Here is a 14,381-nt window from a genome sequence, read left to right on the forward strand (position 1 = left end):
TTACCCCTCAAATTATGCACACTCAAGCAGTGATCATTAGACAGAGGTCAGCACTCTTATCTTTGACCCTTCATCATCCTTACACTGAACCTATGTTATGATCACTATTTCCCAATTGTTGCCATACTTTCACATCAATTGTTTGCCCTAAAATTTCCCAGCAATAAATCAAGAAATGCATCTTTCTTTATTTGACTAAAAACACATTGATACAGGAAGCAACCCAAAACATATTCTAAAAAGCATTCTCTACTTTGACCACATGCACTCCCTCTATTCCAGTCTGTCTTGTGATTGTATCGACTGTACCCCAGACAATGCTTGTAGCAGAAAGACAATATAGAACACCTTACAAAGGACCAGGCTTATAAAGAGAATACAACGGCTATTTACATGTTTACCTAGCAGGTGATGCAGCACTAATCCATCAAAAAGGTCTTCCTCCAGTGATTGGACAACAATATGATCCTGCTTCAACGTAGCATTGATCCAGTCAATGAGAACCTGAGAAAAGGAGTAAAAGCTGGTTCACAGTTCATAGAAAAATAAATTCCAAATGGGTTTTTAAACTAAATGGCACAATATCTATCTGTGGCTTACTAAAAAATATGACATTTGCATGAAGTTCCCATCTGCATCTTATTTCCTGTTGTCAACTTTTTTGATTATAAAATGCCAATTCAACATTTATAATCAAAAAGCCTCCTCTATGTAAACTTGCTCCTGTGAATGTGTAATTACAGACTGGTCCCTACATAGCACTGCACTAGTTTTCCATACAAAATGCTCAAAATATTTCCGTATTTCTAATTCTTCATACCAGATAGCATCCTAGTCATTCTGCACTGTATCCTCTTACCACCTCAATAGTGTGGAGTCTAAAGCTGCTAAAATGTATTCCAATTCACCATTAAATCTCAACCAGATGGTATAAGAACAACAGGTGCATTTAAGTACAAAAGGACCTCTTCTTTTGGGCCTCCTTATCTCGAGAGACAATGGATACGCGCCTGGAGGTGGTCAGTGGTTTGTGAAGCAGCGCCTGGAGTGGCTATAAAGGCCAATTCTGGAGTGACAGGCTCTTCCACAGGTGCTGCAGAGAAATTTGTTTGTTGGGGCTGTTGCACAGTTGGCTCTCCCTTTGCGCCTCTGTCTTTTTTCCTGCCAACTACTAAGTCTCTTCGACTCGCCACAATTTAGCCCTGTCTTTATGGCTGCCCGCCAGCTCTGGCGAATGCTGGCAACTGACTCCCACGACTTGTGATCAATGTCACACGATTTCATGTCGCGTTTGCAGACGTCTTTATAACGGAGACATGGACGGCCGGTGGGTCTGATACCAGTGGCGAGCTCGCTGTACAATGTGTCTTTGGGGATCCTGCCATCTTCCATGCGGCTCACATGGCCAAGCCATCTCAAGCGCCGCTGACTCAGTAGTGTGTATAAGCTGGGGATGTTGGCCGCTTCAAGGACTTCTGTGTTGGAGATATAGTCCTGCCACCTGATGCCAAGTATTCTCCGAAGGCAGCGAAGATGGAATGAATTGAGACGTCGCTCTTGGCTGGCATACGTTGTCCAGGCCTCGCTGCCGTAGAGCAAGGTACTGAGGACACAGGCCTGATACACTCGGACTTTTGTGTTCCGTGTCAGTGCGCCATTTTCCCACACTCTCTTGGCCAGTCTGGACATAGCAGTGGAAGCCTTACCCATGCGCTTGTTGATTTCTGCATCTAGAGACAGGTTACTGGTGATAGTTGAGCCTAGGTAGGTGAACTCTTGAACCACTTCCAGAGCGTGGTCGCCAATATTGATGGATGGAGCATTTCTGACATCCTGCCCCATGATGTTCGTTTTCTTGAGGCTGATGGTTAGGCCAAATTCATTGCAGGCAGACGCATTCTTCAGTGTGAGATGTTAAAGCAGCATCGTCAGCAAAGAGGAGTTCTCTGATGAGGACTTTCCGTACTTTGGACTTCGCTCTTAGACGGGCAAGGTTGAACAACCTGCCCCCTGATCTTGTGTGGAGGAAAATTCCTTCTTCAGAGGATTTGAACGCATGTGTAAGCAGCAGGGAGAAGAAAATCCCAAAAAGTGTGGGTGCGAGAACACAGCCCTGTTTCACACCACTCAGGATAGGAAAGGGCTCTGATGAGGAGCCACCATGTTGAATTGTGCCTTTCATATTGTCATGGAATGAGGTGATGATACTTAGTAGCTTTGGTGGACATCCGATCTTTTCTAGTAGTCTGAAGAGACCACGTCTGCTGACGAGGTCAAAGGCTTTGGTGAGATCATTGAAAGCAATGTAGAGGGGCATCTGTTGTTCACGGCATTTCTCCTGTATCTGACGAAGGGAGAACAGCATGTCAATAGTCGATCTCTCTGCACGAAAGCCACACTGTGCCTCAGGGTAGACGCGCTCGGCCAGCTTCTGGAGCCTGTTCAGAGCGACTCGAGCAAAGACTTTCCCCACTATGCTGAGCAGGGAGATTCCACGGTAGTTGTTGCAGTTGGTATAAGAACAACAGGTGCATTTAAGTACAAAAGGACCTAGAACTTGGGAATCATAGAATGGCTACAGCACAGGCTATTTGGTCCATCACTTCTGTGCCAGCTCTCTGCAAGAGCAACTCAGCTGGTCCCACTCCCCCACCTTTTCCCCATAGACCTGCAATTTTTTTCTATTCAGATAATTATCAAATTCCCTTTTGAATGCCATGATTGAATCTGCCTCCACCACATTCTCAGGCTGCACATTTCAGATGACAACCACTCACTGCGTAAAAAGTTTTTTTTCCTCATGTTGGCCTTTGGTTCTTTTAACATTTACCTTAAATTGGTATCCTCTGGTTCTCGACCCTTCCACCAATGGGAACAGTTTCTCCCTATCTACTCTGTCCAGATTCCTCAAAAAGGGAAAGTATCAGACCGAGAGCAGAGGTGTAAACATATTAAGTGAAGACCTGACTGCTGGGCAGAAAGGGGAGAAGGAGTTCATCTGAGGTTTGGCTATGGATGGGAAATGGAGGTGCAGTGAAGGGAGTGGGGGAAGATCACTGGAATGAACAGAAAGTGAGAAGGGATGCCAAAGAATGACCACAAATTGGCTGGACCACAGAAATTTGCAGAGGTAGGTGCAGAGGCATGGGGTGGATTGAGAATTTGTGTGCCAGGTCAGGTTGGAGGGGTGGGGAGAAGGGGGCCACAGGAACCAGAAGGAAATAAACTATATAATGTCTTTTTAAATTCTAAAAAGTATAAAAGGTTTTATAAAAAATGCAGCTGAAGGCTGTATTAGCCTGAATCTGGTCAACACTGCAATGTTTAGGCTGTCACCAAGACAAGATGGACTACTGAGATTACAAAAGGCAAGTAGGCAACTAAGTGACAAAGTGATCAGGACTTGGAAGTGAATAAAATAAATAGAAGACACAGGAATATATATACCTTTTTATATATAACAAGATAGTTGTATAGATCTTTATTAATCTAGATCTAGTGATTAAGGTCTATATATCTATATTGCAAGTGACTGAGAAAGATACAGATAGAAGGTTAAGTTTGTACCGTCATTAATTCTTTCAGTTTAGGACTCTTCAGTGAATTTGGCTGTATAATCTTTCTCCTTTCGCCTGTGAAAACAAAAAGGGATTTTCCAACTAACAGTAAATCAATAAATGAAATTTCTTCTAAGCATATTCTACGGAACCAATACAGTCAGGAATTGTTTGCAAATGAATTCCACAATGAGAAATCTAAATGACGGGCCAAGGACCAAAGAAACAGAAACTTACTGCAACTTCTGCATTCTTTACAAACTAGATGCCCTGGCAGCTCAGTCATTAGAAACATTGAATCCCAACCAGAAATGCACAAGGTCCAATCTGAAGCTTGCCATTCTTTAGTTAAATGTGTTTAGTCAATTCTTGTGGAATACTGCCCGGAGATGAAGCATTCCATCTCAGGAGAAATAACAAATTGGCATCAATTTGCTTTGCTGGAATTGCTTTTCCTGATACATACTCAGGAAACAGCATCGGAAAACTTCATAGCCTGGCATTTTTGTAACTTTGCACTCTCTCAACAGAAATACTTGTGTAGAGATACTGAGAGAATAACTGGAAGAAGAAATATTGCAAAAAGAAAACAAAGAGTACAAACCTGGAGCAATGTCATTTTCTGTTACTGGTTTAAATTCTTCATATGCAGTGAAAAGATTAGGAATAGAGGAATCCATTTCACCCTGCTTCTCCTGTAGATACAAATATGTACTTATCTCTGCAAAATATTTCTCTGTAAAAAATTCTCTCCAAGATGCATGTGTTAAAAAGAATAGAGTTCAATTTATCAAATGTAATCAAGTCCAAGGTAAATAATGATATCAGGTAATACAACTACTGCAGCCTATTTTATTACGTTGACATTTGTGGGATTTTTCAACATTAAACATGATCTTGCAAGTTTTTTTTTCTTGAATTGCTTTCACCCCACCCCACAGGAGCATTCTTAGTTGATGAAACAAGTATATCATATACAAAAACAAAAAAAAATGCTTGAAATACACAGCAGATCTGTTTTTATTTCAGATTTCCAGCATCTGAAGAATTTTGCTTTTGTATTTGACAAGTATATAGGATCAGTTATGATAACTTAAAGAAGGAAATAGTGCGCACAATGATAGAATTCACGCACTCAATGTCACTGATGCTTCATGGTGTCCACACTAAAGAATTAATGGTGCATGTAAATTGCTGCACGCTTATTGTTTGTAAAGATAGAGAGCAGGCCACTCTAAATCTGGTAATGTGTAATGAGACAGAATTAATGAATGATCCCACAGTAAAGGTGCCCCAGGTAGCAGTGATCACAACATGATTGAATTTCACATTCGATTTGAGGGTGAGAAGAGTGGATCTAAGATTAGTGTTTTAAACTTAATTAAGGGTAATTATGAGAGTTTGAAGACAGAGTTGACTAAAGTAGACTGGGAAATTAAGTTAAGGGATAGGTCAGTAGAGATGCAGTAGCAGACATTTAAGGAGATATTTTTCATAACACTCAGCAAAGATACATTCCAGCGACGAAGAAAGACTCTAGGGATAGGACACACCATCCGTGGCCAACTAAGGACGTTGAAGATAGTATCAAATCAAAAGAAAAAGTGTACAATTCAGCGAAGAGTCGTGGCAAGTCAGAAGATTGGACAGAATATAAAAGAAACAGAGAATGACTAAAAGAAAAATAAGGAGAGAGAAATTAAGAGTATGAGAGAAAGCTAGCTAGAAATACAAAATCAGATAGTAAGAGTTTCTACAGGTATTTAAAAAGGAAAAGAGTAAGCAAAGCACAGTGGCGCAGTGGTTAGCACCGCAGCCTCACAGCTCCAGGGACCCGGGTTCGATTCCGGGTACTGCCTGTGTGGAGTTTGCAAGTTCTCCCTGTGTCTGTGTGGGTTTTCTCTGGGTGCTCCGGTTTCCTCCCACAAGCCAAAAGACTTGCAGGTTGATAGGTAAATTGGCCATTATAAATTGTCACTAGTATAGGTAGGTGGTAGGGAAATATAGGGACAGGTGGGGGATGTTTGGTGGGAATATGGGATTAGTGTAGGATTAGTATAAATGGGTGGTTGATGTTCGGCACAGACTCGGTGGGCCGAAGGGCCTGTTTCAGTGCTGTATATCTAATCTAATCTAAAAAAAGCGAGTGTTGGTCCTCGAGAGAGAGAGTCTGGGAAGTTAATAATGGAAAATAAGGAAATGGCGGAGGAATCAAACAGATTTTTTGCACCTGTCTTCACTGTAGAGGGTACAAATAACAACCCCAAAATAATTGTGAATCAAGAGTTGAAAGGAGGGGAGGAACTTAAAACAATTACCATCACCAGGGAAAGGGTACTGAGTAAATTATTAGAACTAAAAGCTGACAAGTCCCCAGGTCCTGATGGACTTTATCCTAGGGTCTTAAAAGTGCTGCTGCTGAAGTAGTGAATGGATTGGTTTTAATTTTCCAAAATTCCCTAGATTCTGGAAGGGTCCCAGCTTATTCGAAAATCGCAAATGTAACACCTCTATTCAAGAAAGGAGGAAGACAGAAAGCAGCAAACTACAGACTAGTCAGCTTAACATCTGTCATCGGGAAAATGCTGGAATCTTTTATTAAGGAGGTTATAGCAGGTCATTTAGAAAATCTCAATGCAATCAGGCAGAGTCAATATAGTTTTGTGAAAGGGAAATAGTGTTTGATTAATTTATTAGAGTTCTTTGAGGAAGTAACAAACAACATGGATAAAGGGGAACCTGTGGATGTGGTGTACTTGGATTTCCAGAAGACATTTGACAAGGTGCCACATCAAAGGTTACTAAACAAAATAAGAGCCCATGGTACAGGGGTAACATATTAGCATGGATAGAGGATTGATTAGCTAACAGTAGGCATAAATGGGTAATTTTCAGGTTGGCAAACTGTAACTAGTGGAGTGTCACAGGGATCAGTGCTGGGGCCTCAACTATTTACAATCTATATCAATGACTTGGATGAAAGGACAGAATGTATGGCTGCTAAATTTTCTGATGACACAAAGATAGGTAGGAGAGTAAGTTGTGAAGAGGACATAAGGAGTCTGCAAAGGGATATAGAAAGGTTAAGTGAGTGGGCAAAGATTTGACAGATGAAGTATAATGTGGGAAAGGGTGGCTTGTCCACTTTGGCAGAAAAATAGAAAAGCAACATATTATTTAAATGGAGATATATTGCAGGACTCTGAGATGCAGAGGGATCTGTGTGTCCGAGTACATGAAACACAAGTTAGTATTGGGATACAGCAAGTGATTAAGAAGGCAAATGCAATGTTGCTGTTTATTGGAAGGGGAATAAAATATAAAAGTAGAGATGTTTTGCTACAGTTGTACAGAGTACTGGTGAGACCACATCTAGAATACTGTGTACAGTTTTGGTCTCCTTACTTAAGAAAGGATATAATTGCATTGGAAGCTGTTCAGCGAAGGTTCACTCAACTGATTCCGAAGATGAGAGGGATATCTTATGAGGTAAGGTTGGACAGGGACTTGACAGGTTGGATGTTGAAAGGATGTTTCCCCTTATGGGAGAGACTAAAAGTAGGGGGCACCATTTAAAAATAAGGGGTCTCCCTTTTAAGTCAGAGATGAGGAGAAATTTTTTCTCTCAGAGGGTCGTGAGTCTGTGGAACTCCCTTCCCCGGAGAGTGGTGGAGGCAGGGTCACTGAATGCTCTTAAGGCAGAGGTAGACAGATTCTTGACAAAACAATGGAGTCAAAATGTATCGGAGGTAGGCAGGAAAGTGGAGTTGATTCAACAAACAGATCAGCCATGATCTTATAGAATGACGGAGCAGGCTCGAGGGGCTGAATGGCCTATTCCTGCTCATAGTTCGTATGTTCATAAAGCAAATGATACAGGAATGACCATCTATTTCCATCACTATAACAGTGTCCGCCTCTACTTGTCTTAGCCCATCTGCTGGTGAAACACTCATCCATGTCATCCTCATTTCTAGACTCAATTATTCCATTGATATCCCATTCTCCACACACATTAAGTCCATCCAAAATTCTGTTGCCAATATCTGTCCCACACCAAGTCCTGTTCACACATCACTACTGTTCTTGCTGAGCTATTTTGCCTCCTGACCCTCCAATTCTACAACCTTTTCCACCCATTCCCCAAAAACCTACTACTCCTCTGACTTTAGCCTTCTTGTGCATCTTTCCCTCCCTTCAGCGCACCATTGGTTGCCGTGCCTTCAGTAATCTCAGCCTAGCACGCAGGAATTTCATCCTTAAATCCCACTACCTCTTCACCCCCCACTCCTAAGGGCCTCTTTAAAACCATCTCTACGACCAAGCTTTTGGTCACCTCTCCCATCATCTTCTTTAACTCAATATCCATTCTGTTCTAAATATGCCTCTGTGAAGTGCCTCAGGACATTTTTTCAAATTAATGGTACCATGTAAATACAAGTTGTCATTTGTTCTAAGTGTGGTGTTTTGGAATGTCAAAATGCTGCACCAGAAAGTGGTGGCATGTTGGACTGGATGTACATGCCACCATAAGCTGTTTTACAAGTCTCAGCTCAGCCACTATAAAGAACAAACATGGGGAAGTTGGAGACTTCTCTCCACATAGGAGAAAATCAAACCAAGAGTTAGAGTTATTCTCCAAGCTGCTTTAGTGCACATTATAGTGGCTGATTTTAAAGTCAATTTTAATGGCACGGGACAGGTGAAAATCAGGGGTGGGGTGACAGAATTTAGTGTTTGAAAATAAACTCAGCAAAACATTTCATTTGATTTATTTTACAAAGTTATATTGGTGACAGAGCAGGGAGCAAGTTGCTCATCTGTGGGCGGCCTGGAGCAGTAATACCATAAAAAGAGATAAAATAGCTTTCAGGAGAGAGAGCATTACACATCCAATGTAGCTGAAAAGCAAGAAAAGGCACAGTGGCGCAGTGGTTAGCACCGCAGCCTCACAGCTCCAGCGACCCGGGTTCAATTCTGGGTACTGCCTGTGTGGAGTTTGCAAGTTCTCCCTGTGTCTGCGTGGGTTTTCTCCGGGTGCTCCGGTTTCCTCCCACAGCCAAAAGACTTGCAGGTTGGTAGGTAAATTGGCCATTATTAATTGCCCCTAGTATAGGTAGGTGGTAGGGAAATATAGGGACAGGTGGGGATGTGGTAGGAATATGGGATTAGTGTAGGATTAGTATAAATGGGTGGTTGATGGTCGGCACAGACTCGGTGGGCCGAAGGGCCTGTTTCAGTGCTGTATCTCTAAATAAATAATACACAAATGAAATTGTACATTCTTCATTTTCAGGTTTACTGACTTTACCAACTGGGCAATTACTTAAAATCTCTTTTTGTGAATGGCAGGCATGGCTCCTTGTGCCCCTTCTCACTGAACAAACACATAGCGCATCAACATTAATTGTAATGTTAACCATTCGCCTTTCCACTACACCATGCGACTATAAAAAATTTACATAAATCTAATATTTGAATATCACAAAATATACTAAATGAAAGATTTGAGGTTTTTTCCCCAATACTGAAATTTCCTCCTTCCCAAATTTCGCCCAGAAAACATAACATCCATTGATTAAACACAATCTTTTTAAAAGTGCACCCTAATGGCAGCAATCAATAGTAAATTTTCAGTGACACACATAGACAGACAAATTCTTATTAGGATGAGACACTGTTGATATTGCAACAAATTCTACAAGAGATCCAGCTACACACTGCACACGAGCGTACTTAACATAAAGACATTTTAAATTAATGTTTGCAAACCACAGGAAATGAATATATGAATACATTGACACAAATAGCAACCTGAGATAGACCTTAAATAGCGTACAACAGACTTTGCCAAATGCATGTACGCAGAATAGAGCATCTCTAAGACTTACCTTTGCTGGTCTAAATGTGGAGTTGTGAAATCGTTTATTCAATTAGAACACCGTTTTCCTTGAATTCAGCACCGTGGGAAATAACTAGGCCTCTCCATTTAATATCGGCAAGTGACAGCGGAAAAGTAAACAGCTATACAGCTTCGATAATCAGCAACTGCTACCTGTATATGTGGGAAAAATTGGACTTTAAGGCAAGGAGATAATTAACTTATACTATTATTTGCTTCTTGCATAGAATTTTGAGAAACCAATGCTCATAATTGTAGATTGAAACCCTGCATAGTAAAGAAAAATGTAAATGCATTAGCAAAGCTGTTATTTTTCCGACTTCATCATGACTTCCTCTTTGCCCTTTGTGGTTTTAACTGGAACTCGTATGGTGATCTGTAATGCTGAGTAACGGAAATGATGCCTTAGTAGTTATGGTATGGGCCACCCATTCAATTAACCTTTGTAACAGAGAGAGAATTGCAACAGGCAGCTACAAAATGATAAAAGGGGAAGAAAATAGGATTCTAAACAGACCTAAATACCAGGACTAACTACACTGGCCGAATGGCTTTTTACATACTCCTAACTCATAATGATGTTTGGGTGAAAATGAAACTCATCCTAGTGAAGGGAAGATTTAAGACTGAGGTGCATTCAATTGTGCATATACTCTGATGCATATGTGAACTGAATTCCTGATATGACGAACTTAGCCATCTTGGGTTTACTTATGAATGTAGATGTATCTGTTCCTTTATAACAAATAGCAGTGTGAATGCACATTGTATCTGCTTTAAGACATTTACTGATCAGGGAAGTTGTTTGACTAGGTGTGGTGGCACCCGCAGTTTCATAGATCATGATCATAATTCTGGCCTTTTCCTATGATAAACGGGTCCACATTATATTTGGCTCTTTTTAGAAGCATGGGAATAACAATTTCCTTGTTCACCAAGGTGCGGGATTTCAGTGTCGGGGAGAGAAATTTTCACTTTTCACATCCTATGCCAACTTCAAACATTCCAAGTCAAGAATAGCATAAACTAGGTTCAATAATAAAGTTCCTTCTATTCTGTTGCAACAACTTGTCATAAACCCATATTGCAGGAGTGCAATATTTCCATTTACAACACATACTGTACCATCCAGGCTTGTAAGAAAGGTACTGCAATAATCGTGGGCAACTATAAACTTCATATAGATTCGACCAATCAAATTGACAAAGGTACCCGAGAGGACATGTTCATATAGTATACATGGAACAGTTTCTTAGAACAATATGTTGTGGAATCAACTAGGGAACAGGCTATTTTAGAGCTGGTAATATGCACTGAGAGAGCATTAATTAATAATCTCATAGTAAAGGATATTGTTGTTTATTAAAGAAACCTGGTTGGTGTGCTATATTCTGGGGACAAATAGAGTGTCTGATTGATTGTAAATGGGAAAATTTAATTATATGTTGTGACCTGTGGAGAAGTGATTATAGCTCAAGGGAAGAGTGATCATAGCATCATGAAAATCACCTTCAGTTTGAGGGTGAGAAACATCGGTCTGAAACTAGTGCCTTAAACACAAATAAAGACAATTACAAGGGTATGAAGACAGAGTTGGCTACGGAGGACATAAAATAGATTAACAGGCAAGGTGGTAGATAAGCAGTGGCAGACATTTAAGAAGAAATTTCATAACGCTCAAAGAATTATTTCATTGAGAAAGTCTCTATGTGAAGGATGAAACGTCCATGACTAACTAAGGAAGTTAAGGATAGTATCAAAAGGCATACATTGTGTTACAACCAAGGCGGGAGGAGTGCACTATTAATTCAGTCCCACTTCTCCACAGGTCACAACATATAATTAAATTTTCCCATTTACTGAAACAGTCAATCAGACACTCTATTTGTCCCCAGAATATAGCACACCAACCAGGTTTTTTTAATAAACAACAAAATTATCTGTTTATGATACCTCAAGTCTTAACCAATAATAAAGTAAATATACACGTGAACTGAAATATTAAAGCTTCTTATTTTTTATCCTAGCCCTCATACACACACTCACATACATAACCGGTTAACCGGGAATAAGAGATTTTTGTTTACAGCTGTTACAAAGAAATAGAAGGAATAAAAAAAACTTATACTGAACAGATGATATGGAAGTCCTTTGTTTTGGTGAGGTGTCCCAAAGTCGATTGGTGGCTGCCATTAGGAATCTTTCCAGGCAATGTTGATGAACAGTCTGTTTTGGGTGGGCAAAGAAATCCAAGTCCAGAAGGCTTCACATAGGTGTTCCATCAGGTGCGCAGCAACAAAGGTTTTAGTACAACTTCCTACAGGATTTGCTTTTCAAGAGCAAGGATTCTTCAGAGAGGTAACAGTGGTCTGGATTTTCCATCCTCCTGGCAGGTCAATAAGCAAAACTCCAACTGCCTCTTTATCAAAATCAGCTGGCTTTTTGACAGTTCAAAATGAAACCAACTTTTTCCAGGCAAGTCCTATGACAATAAAGAAATTCTGTCTTGCCAATAAGCAAAAATAGCTCTCAAGTCACAACACAAACCCCTGCTATGAAATCATGTGCCTTCCAGTAAAAATTTGTTACTGGTCAACCTTTTGTTGACCTTCCTTTGAAGAAACACCCACACAGTTTAGCAATCTCCAGATGATTCAATGTCCATGAAATTCTTTTCAGTTTTTAAAAATATAGATTCTCCAGTTTTAACAAAAAATGGAAACCCATGTAACAATTGTTGCGAAGATTAGTGGTAGGCCAGAAGATTGGGAAAAATTTAGAAACCAACAAAGGACGACTAAAAGAAAGAGGGAAAAAATAGATTATTTGACAGTAAACCAGCAAGAAATATAAAAACAGACAGTAAGAGCTTCCACAACTATATAAAGATAGTAACTAAAGTAAACATTGGTCCCTTAGAGGATGAGACTAGGGAATTAATAATGGGAAACAAGGATATGGCAGAGACTTTGAACAAATATTTTGTATCTGTCTTCATGGTAGAAGACACTAAATGCATCCCAATAATAATAGAAAGTCGGGGGCAAAACAGAGGGGAGGAAGTGGCGTAATTGGGGAGGCAGTGGCATAATGGTAATGTCACTAGACTAGTAACTCAGAAGCCCAGGCGAATGCTCTGGGGACAAGGGTTCAAAGCCCACCATGGCAGATGGTGAATATTGAATTCAATTAATAAATCTGGAATTAAAATCTAGTCTAATGGTGACCATGAAATCATTGTCAATTGTAAAAAGCCATCTGGTTCACAAATGCCCTTTAGGAAAGGAACTCTGCCGTCCTTACCTGGTCTGGCTCCAGCTCCACAGCAATGTGGTTGATTCTTAAATGCCCTCTGAAATGGCCTAGTAAGCCACTCAGTTATATCAAATCACTACAAAATCTAAGAAAGGAATGAAACTGGACGGACCACCCAGCATCAACCTAGCACTGGAAACGACAACGGCAAACCCAGTTCTGTCGATCCTGAAAAATCCTCCTTATTAACATCTGGGGGCTTGTGCCAAAATTAGGAGAACTGAACCACAAACTAGTCAAGCAACAGTCAGACATAGCCATACTCATGGAATTATACCTTATAGCCAATGTCTCAGCCACCACCATCACCATCCTTGGATATGTCCTGTCCCACCAACAGGACAGATCTACCAGAGATTGTGGCACAGTGGTATACAGTTGGGAGGGAGTTGCCCTAGGAGTCCTCAACATTGACTCCAGACACCACGATGTCTAATGTTATCAGGTCAAACATGGGCAAGGAAACCTCCTGTTGATTATCACCTACTGCGCCCCCCCCCCCTTGGCTGATGAATCAGTGCTTCTCCACGTTGAACATCAATTGGAAGAATCACTGAGGGTAGCAAGAGCACAGAATGTACTCTGGGTAGGGGACTTCAATGTCCATCACCAAGAGTGGCTCAGTAGCACCATTACTGATCAAGCTGGCCGAGTCCTAAAGGACATAGCTGCTAGACTGGGTCTGCAGCAGGTGGTGAGGGAACAAACAAGAGGGAAAAACCTACTTGATCTCGTCCTCACCAATCTACCTGTCACAGATGCATCTGTCGATGTCAGTTTTGGTAGGAGTCAAGCTGGGGGACCAACCCTGGTTCAATGAAGAGTGCAGCAGCATTACCAGGCATACCTAAAAATGAGGTGTCAGCCTGGTGAAGCTACAACACAGTACTACATGCATGCCAACAGCGGAAGCAGGATGCAGTAGACAGATGTCATGAAAATCCTATATGCCAAAGAGGAAATATTAATTTAATTGGTTGGACCGTACATTAGACTTTTAATGGAGAAATTGTAAAGTGGCCTTTTTCAAAAACTGGCAACCAAGATGGCCATTGCAATTTACATTTGAAACACCAAAAGATTAAACAGGAGACAAAAAGTGTCACCCAGCCCAGCCAGAACAATCGTTGGCTCTCAGTGACTCAATTACCTAGAATGGCCTTATCAACATGGTTGTCAAGGCCATCTACACCCATTGACTTTGAAAAGGCCAACCCCCTCCAAGTGTGACTGGACATCTTGAGGCATGTAGCACCTTGAATCTCAGAGAAGATTCCAGAAAAAACGCATTAAAAACAAAGGGGTTTGATGAGTCCTGTGACTGCCTGCAGAGCTCTGGAGAAACTGTAAGCTGTCACATAGACAGCAGTAACTGAAAAGCCATCAGCGAAGCACGTTCTCTCTCTCTCTGTCTCTCTCCAGAAAGCATCAAGAGAAGATCCAACTGTGACTGGCAACCCCCTCAAGCCTATAGACTGCCACAGCCAGCAACCAGGGGGTGAGAATCAACCCTCTCTTCTGCCTTCAGGGGCTCTGAGCAAAGCAAGCAAGCCCTGAGCAAAGCAAGACCACTACCATGCATGTGGCCCAGCAAGGACTTCAGGAAT

At 41.1% G+C, this 14,381-nt stretch overlaps 1 protein-coding gene across 1 annotated transcript in view; it reads right to left on the minus strand.

Moving 5' to 3' along the window:
* Window positions 1-9,822, minus strand: part of parvg (parvin, gamma) — a 47,597-nt gene extending 37,775 nt beyond the window's left edge. The window contains exons 1-4 of the mRNA XM_068050860.1: window positions 9,449-9,822; window positions 4,162-4,252; window positions 3,568-3,632; window positions 402-504 (exon numbers count right to left, since the gene is read on the minus strand). Of these exons, the coding sequence (XP_067906961.1) occupies window positions 402-504; window positions 3,568-3,632; window positions 4,162-4,237 (244 nt within the window). The 5' untranslated portion in view covers window positions 4,238-4,252; window positions 9,449-9,822. The remainder of the gene's footprint in view (window positions 1-401; window positions 505-3,567; window positions 3,633-4,161; window positions 4,253-9,448) is intronic.
* Window positions 9,823-14,381: the final 4,559 nt, after the last annotated feature.

This window comes from Heterodontus francisci, chromosome 18 (assembly GCF_036365525.1).
Source record: "Heterodontus francisci isolate sHetFra1 chromosome 18, sHetFra1.hap1, whole genome shotgun sequence".
Lineage (NCBI taxonomy): Eukaryota > Metazoa > Chordata > Chondrichthyes > Heterodontiformes > Heterodontidae > Heterodontus > Heterodontus francisci.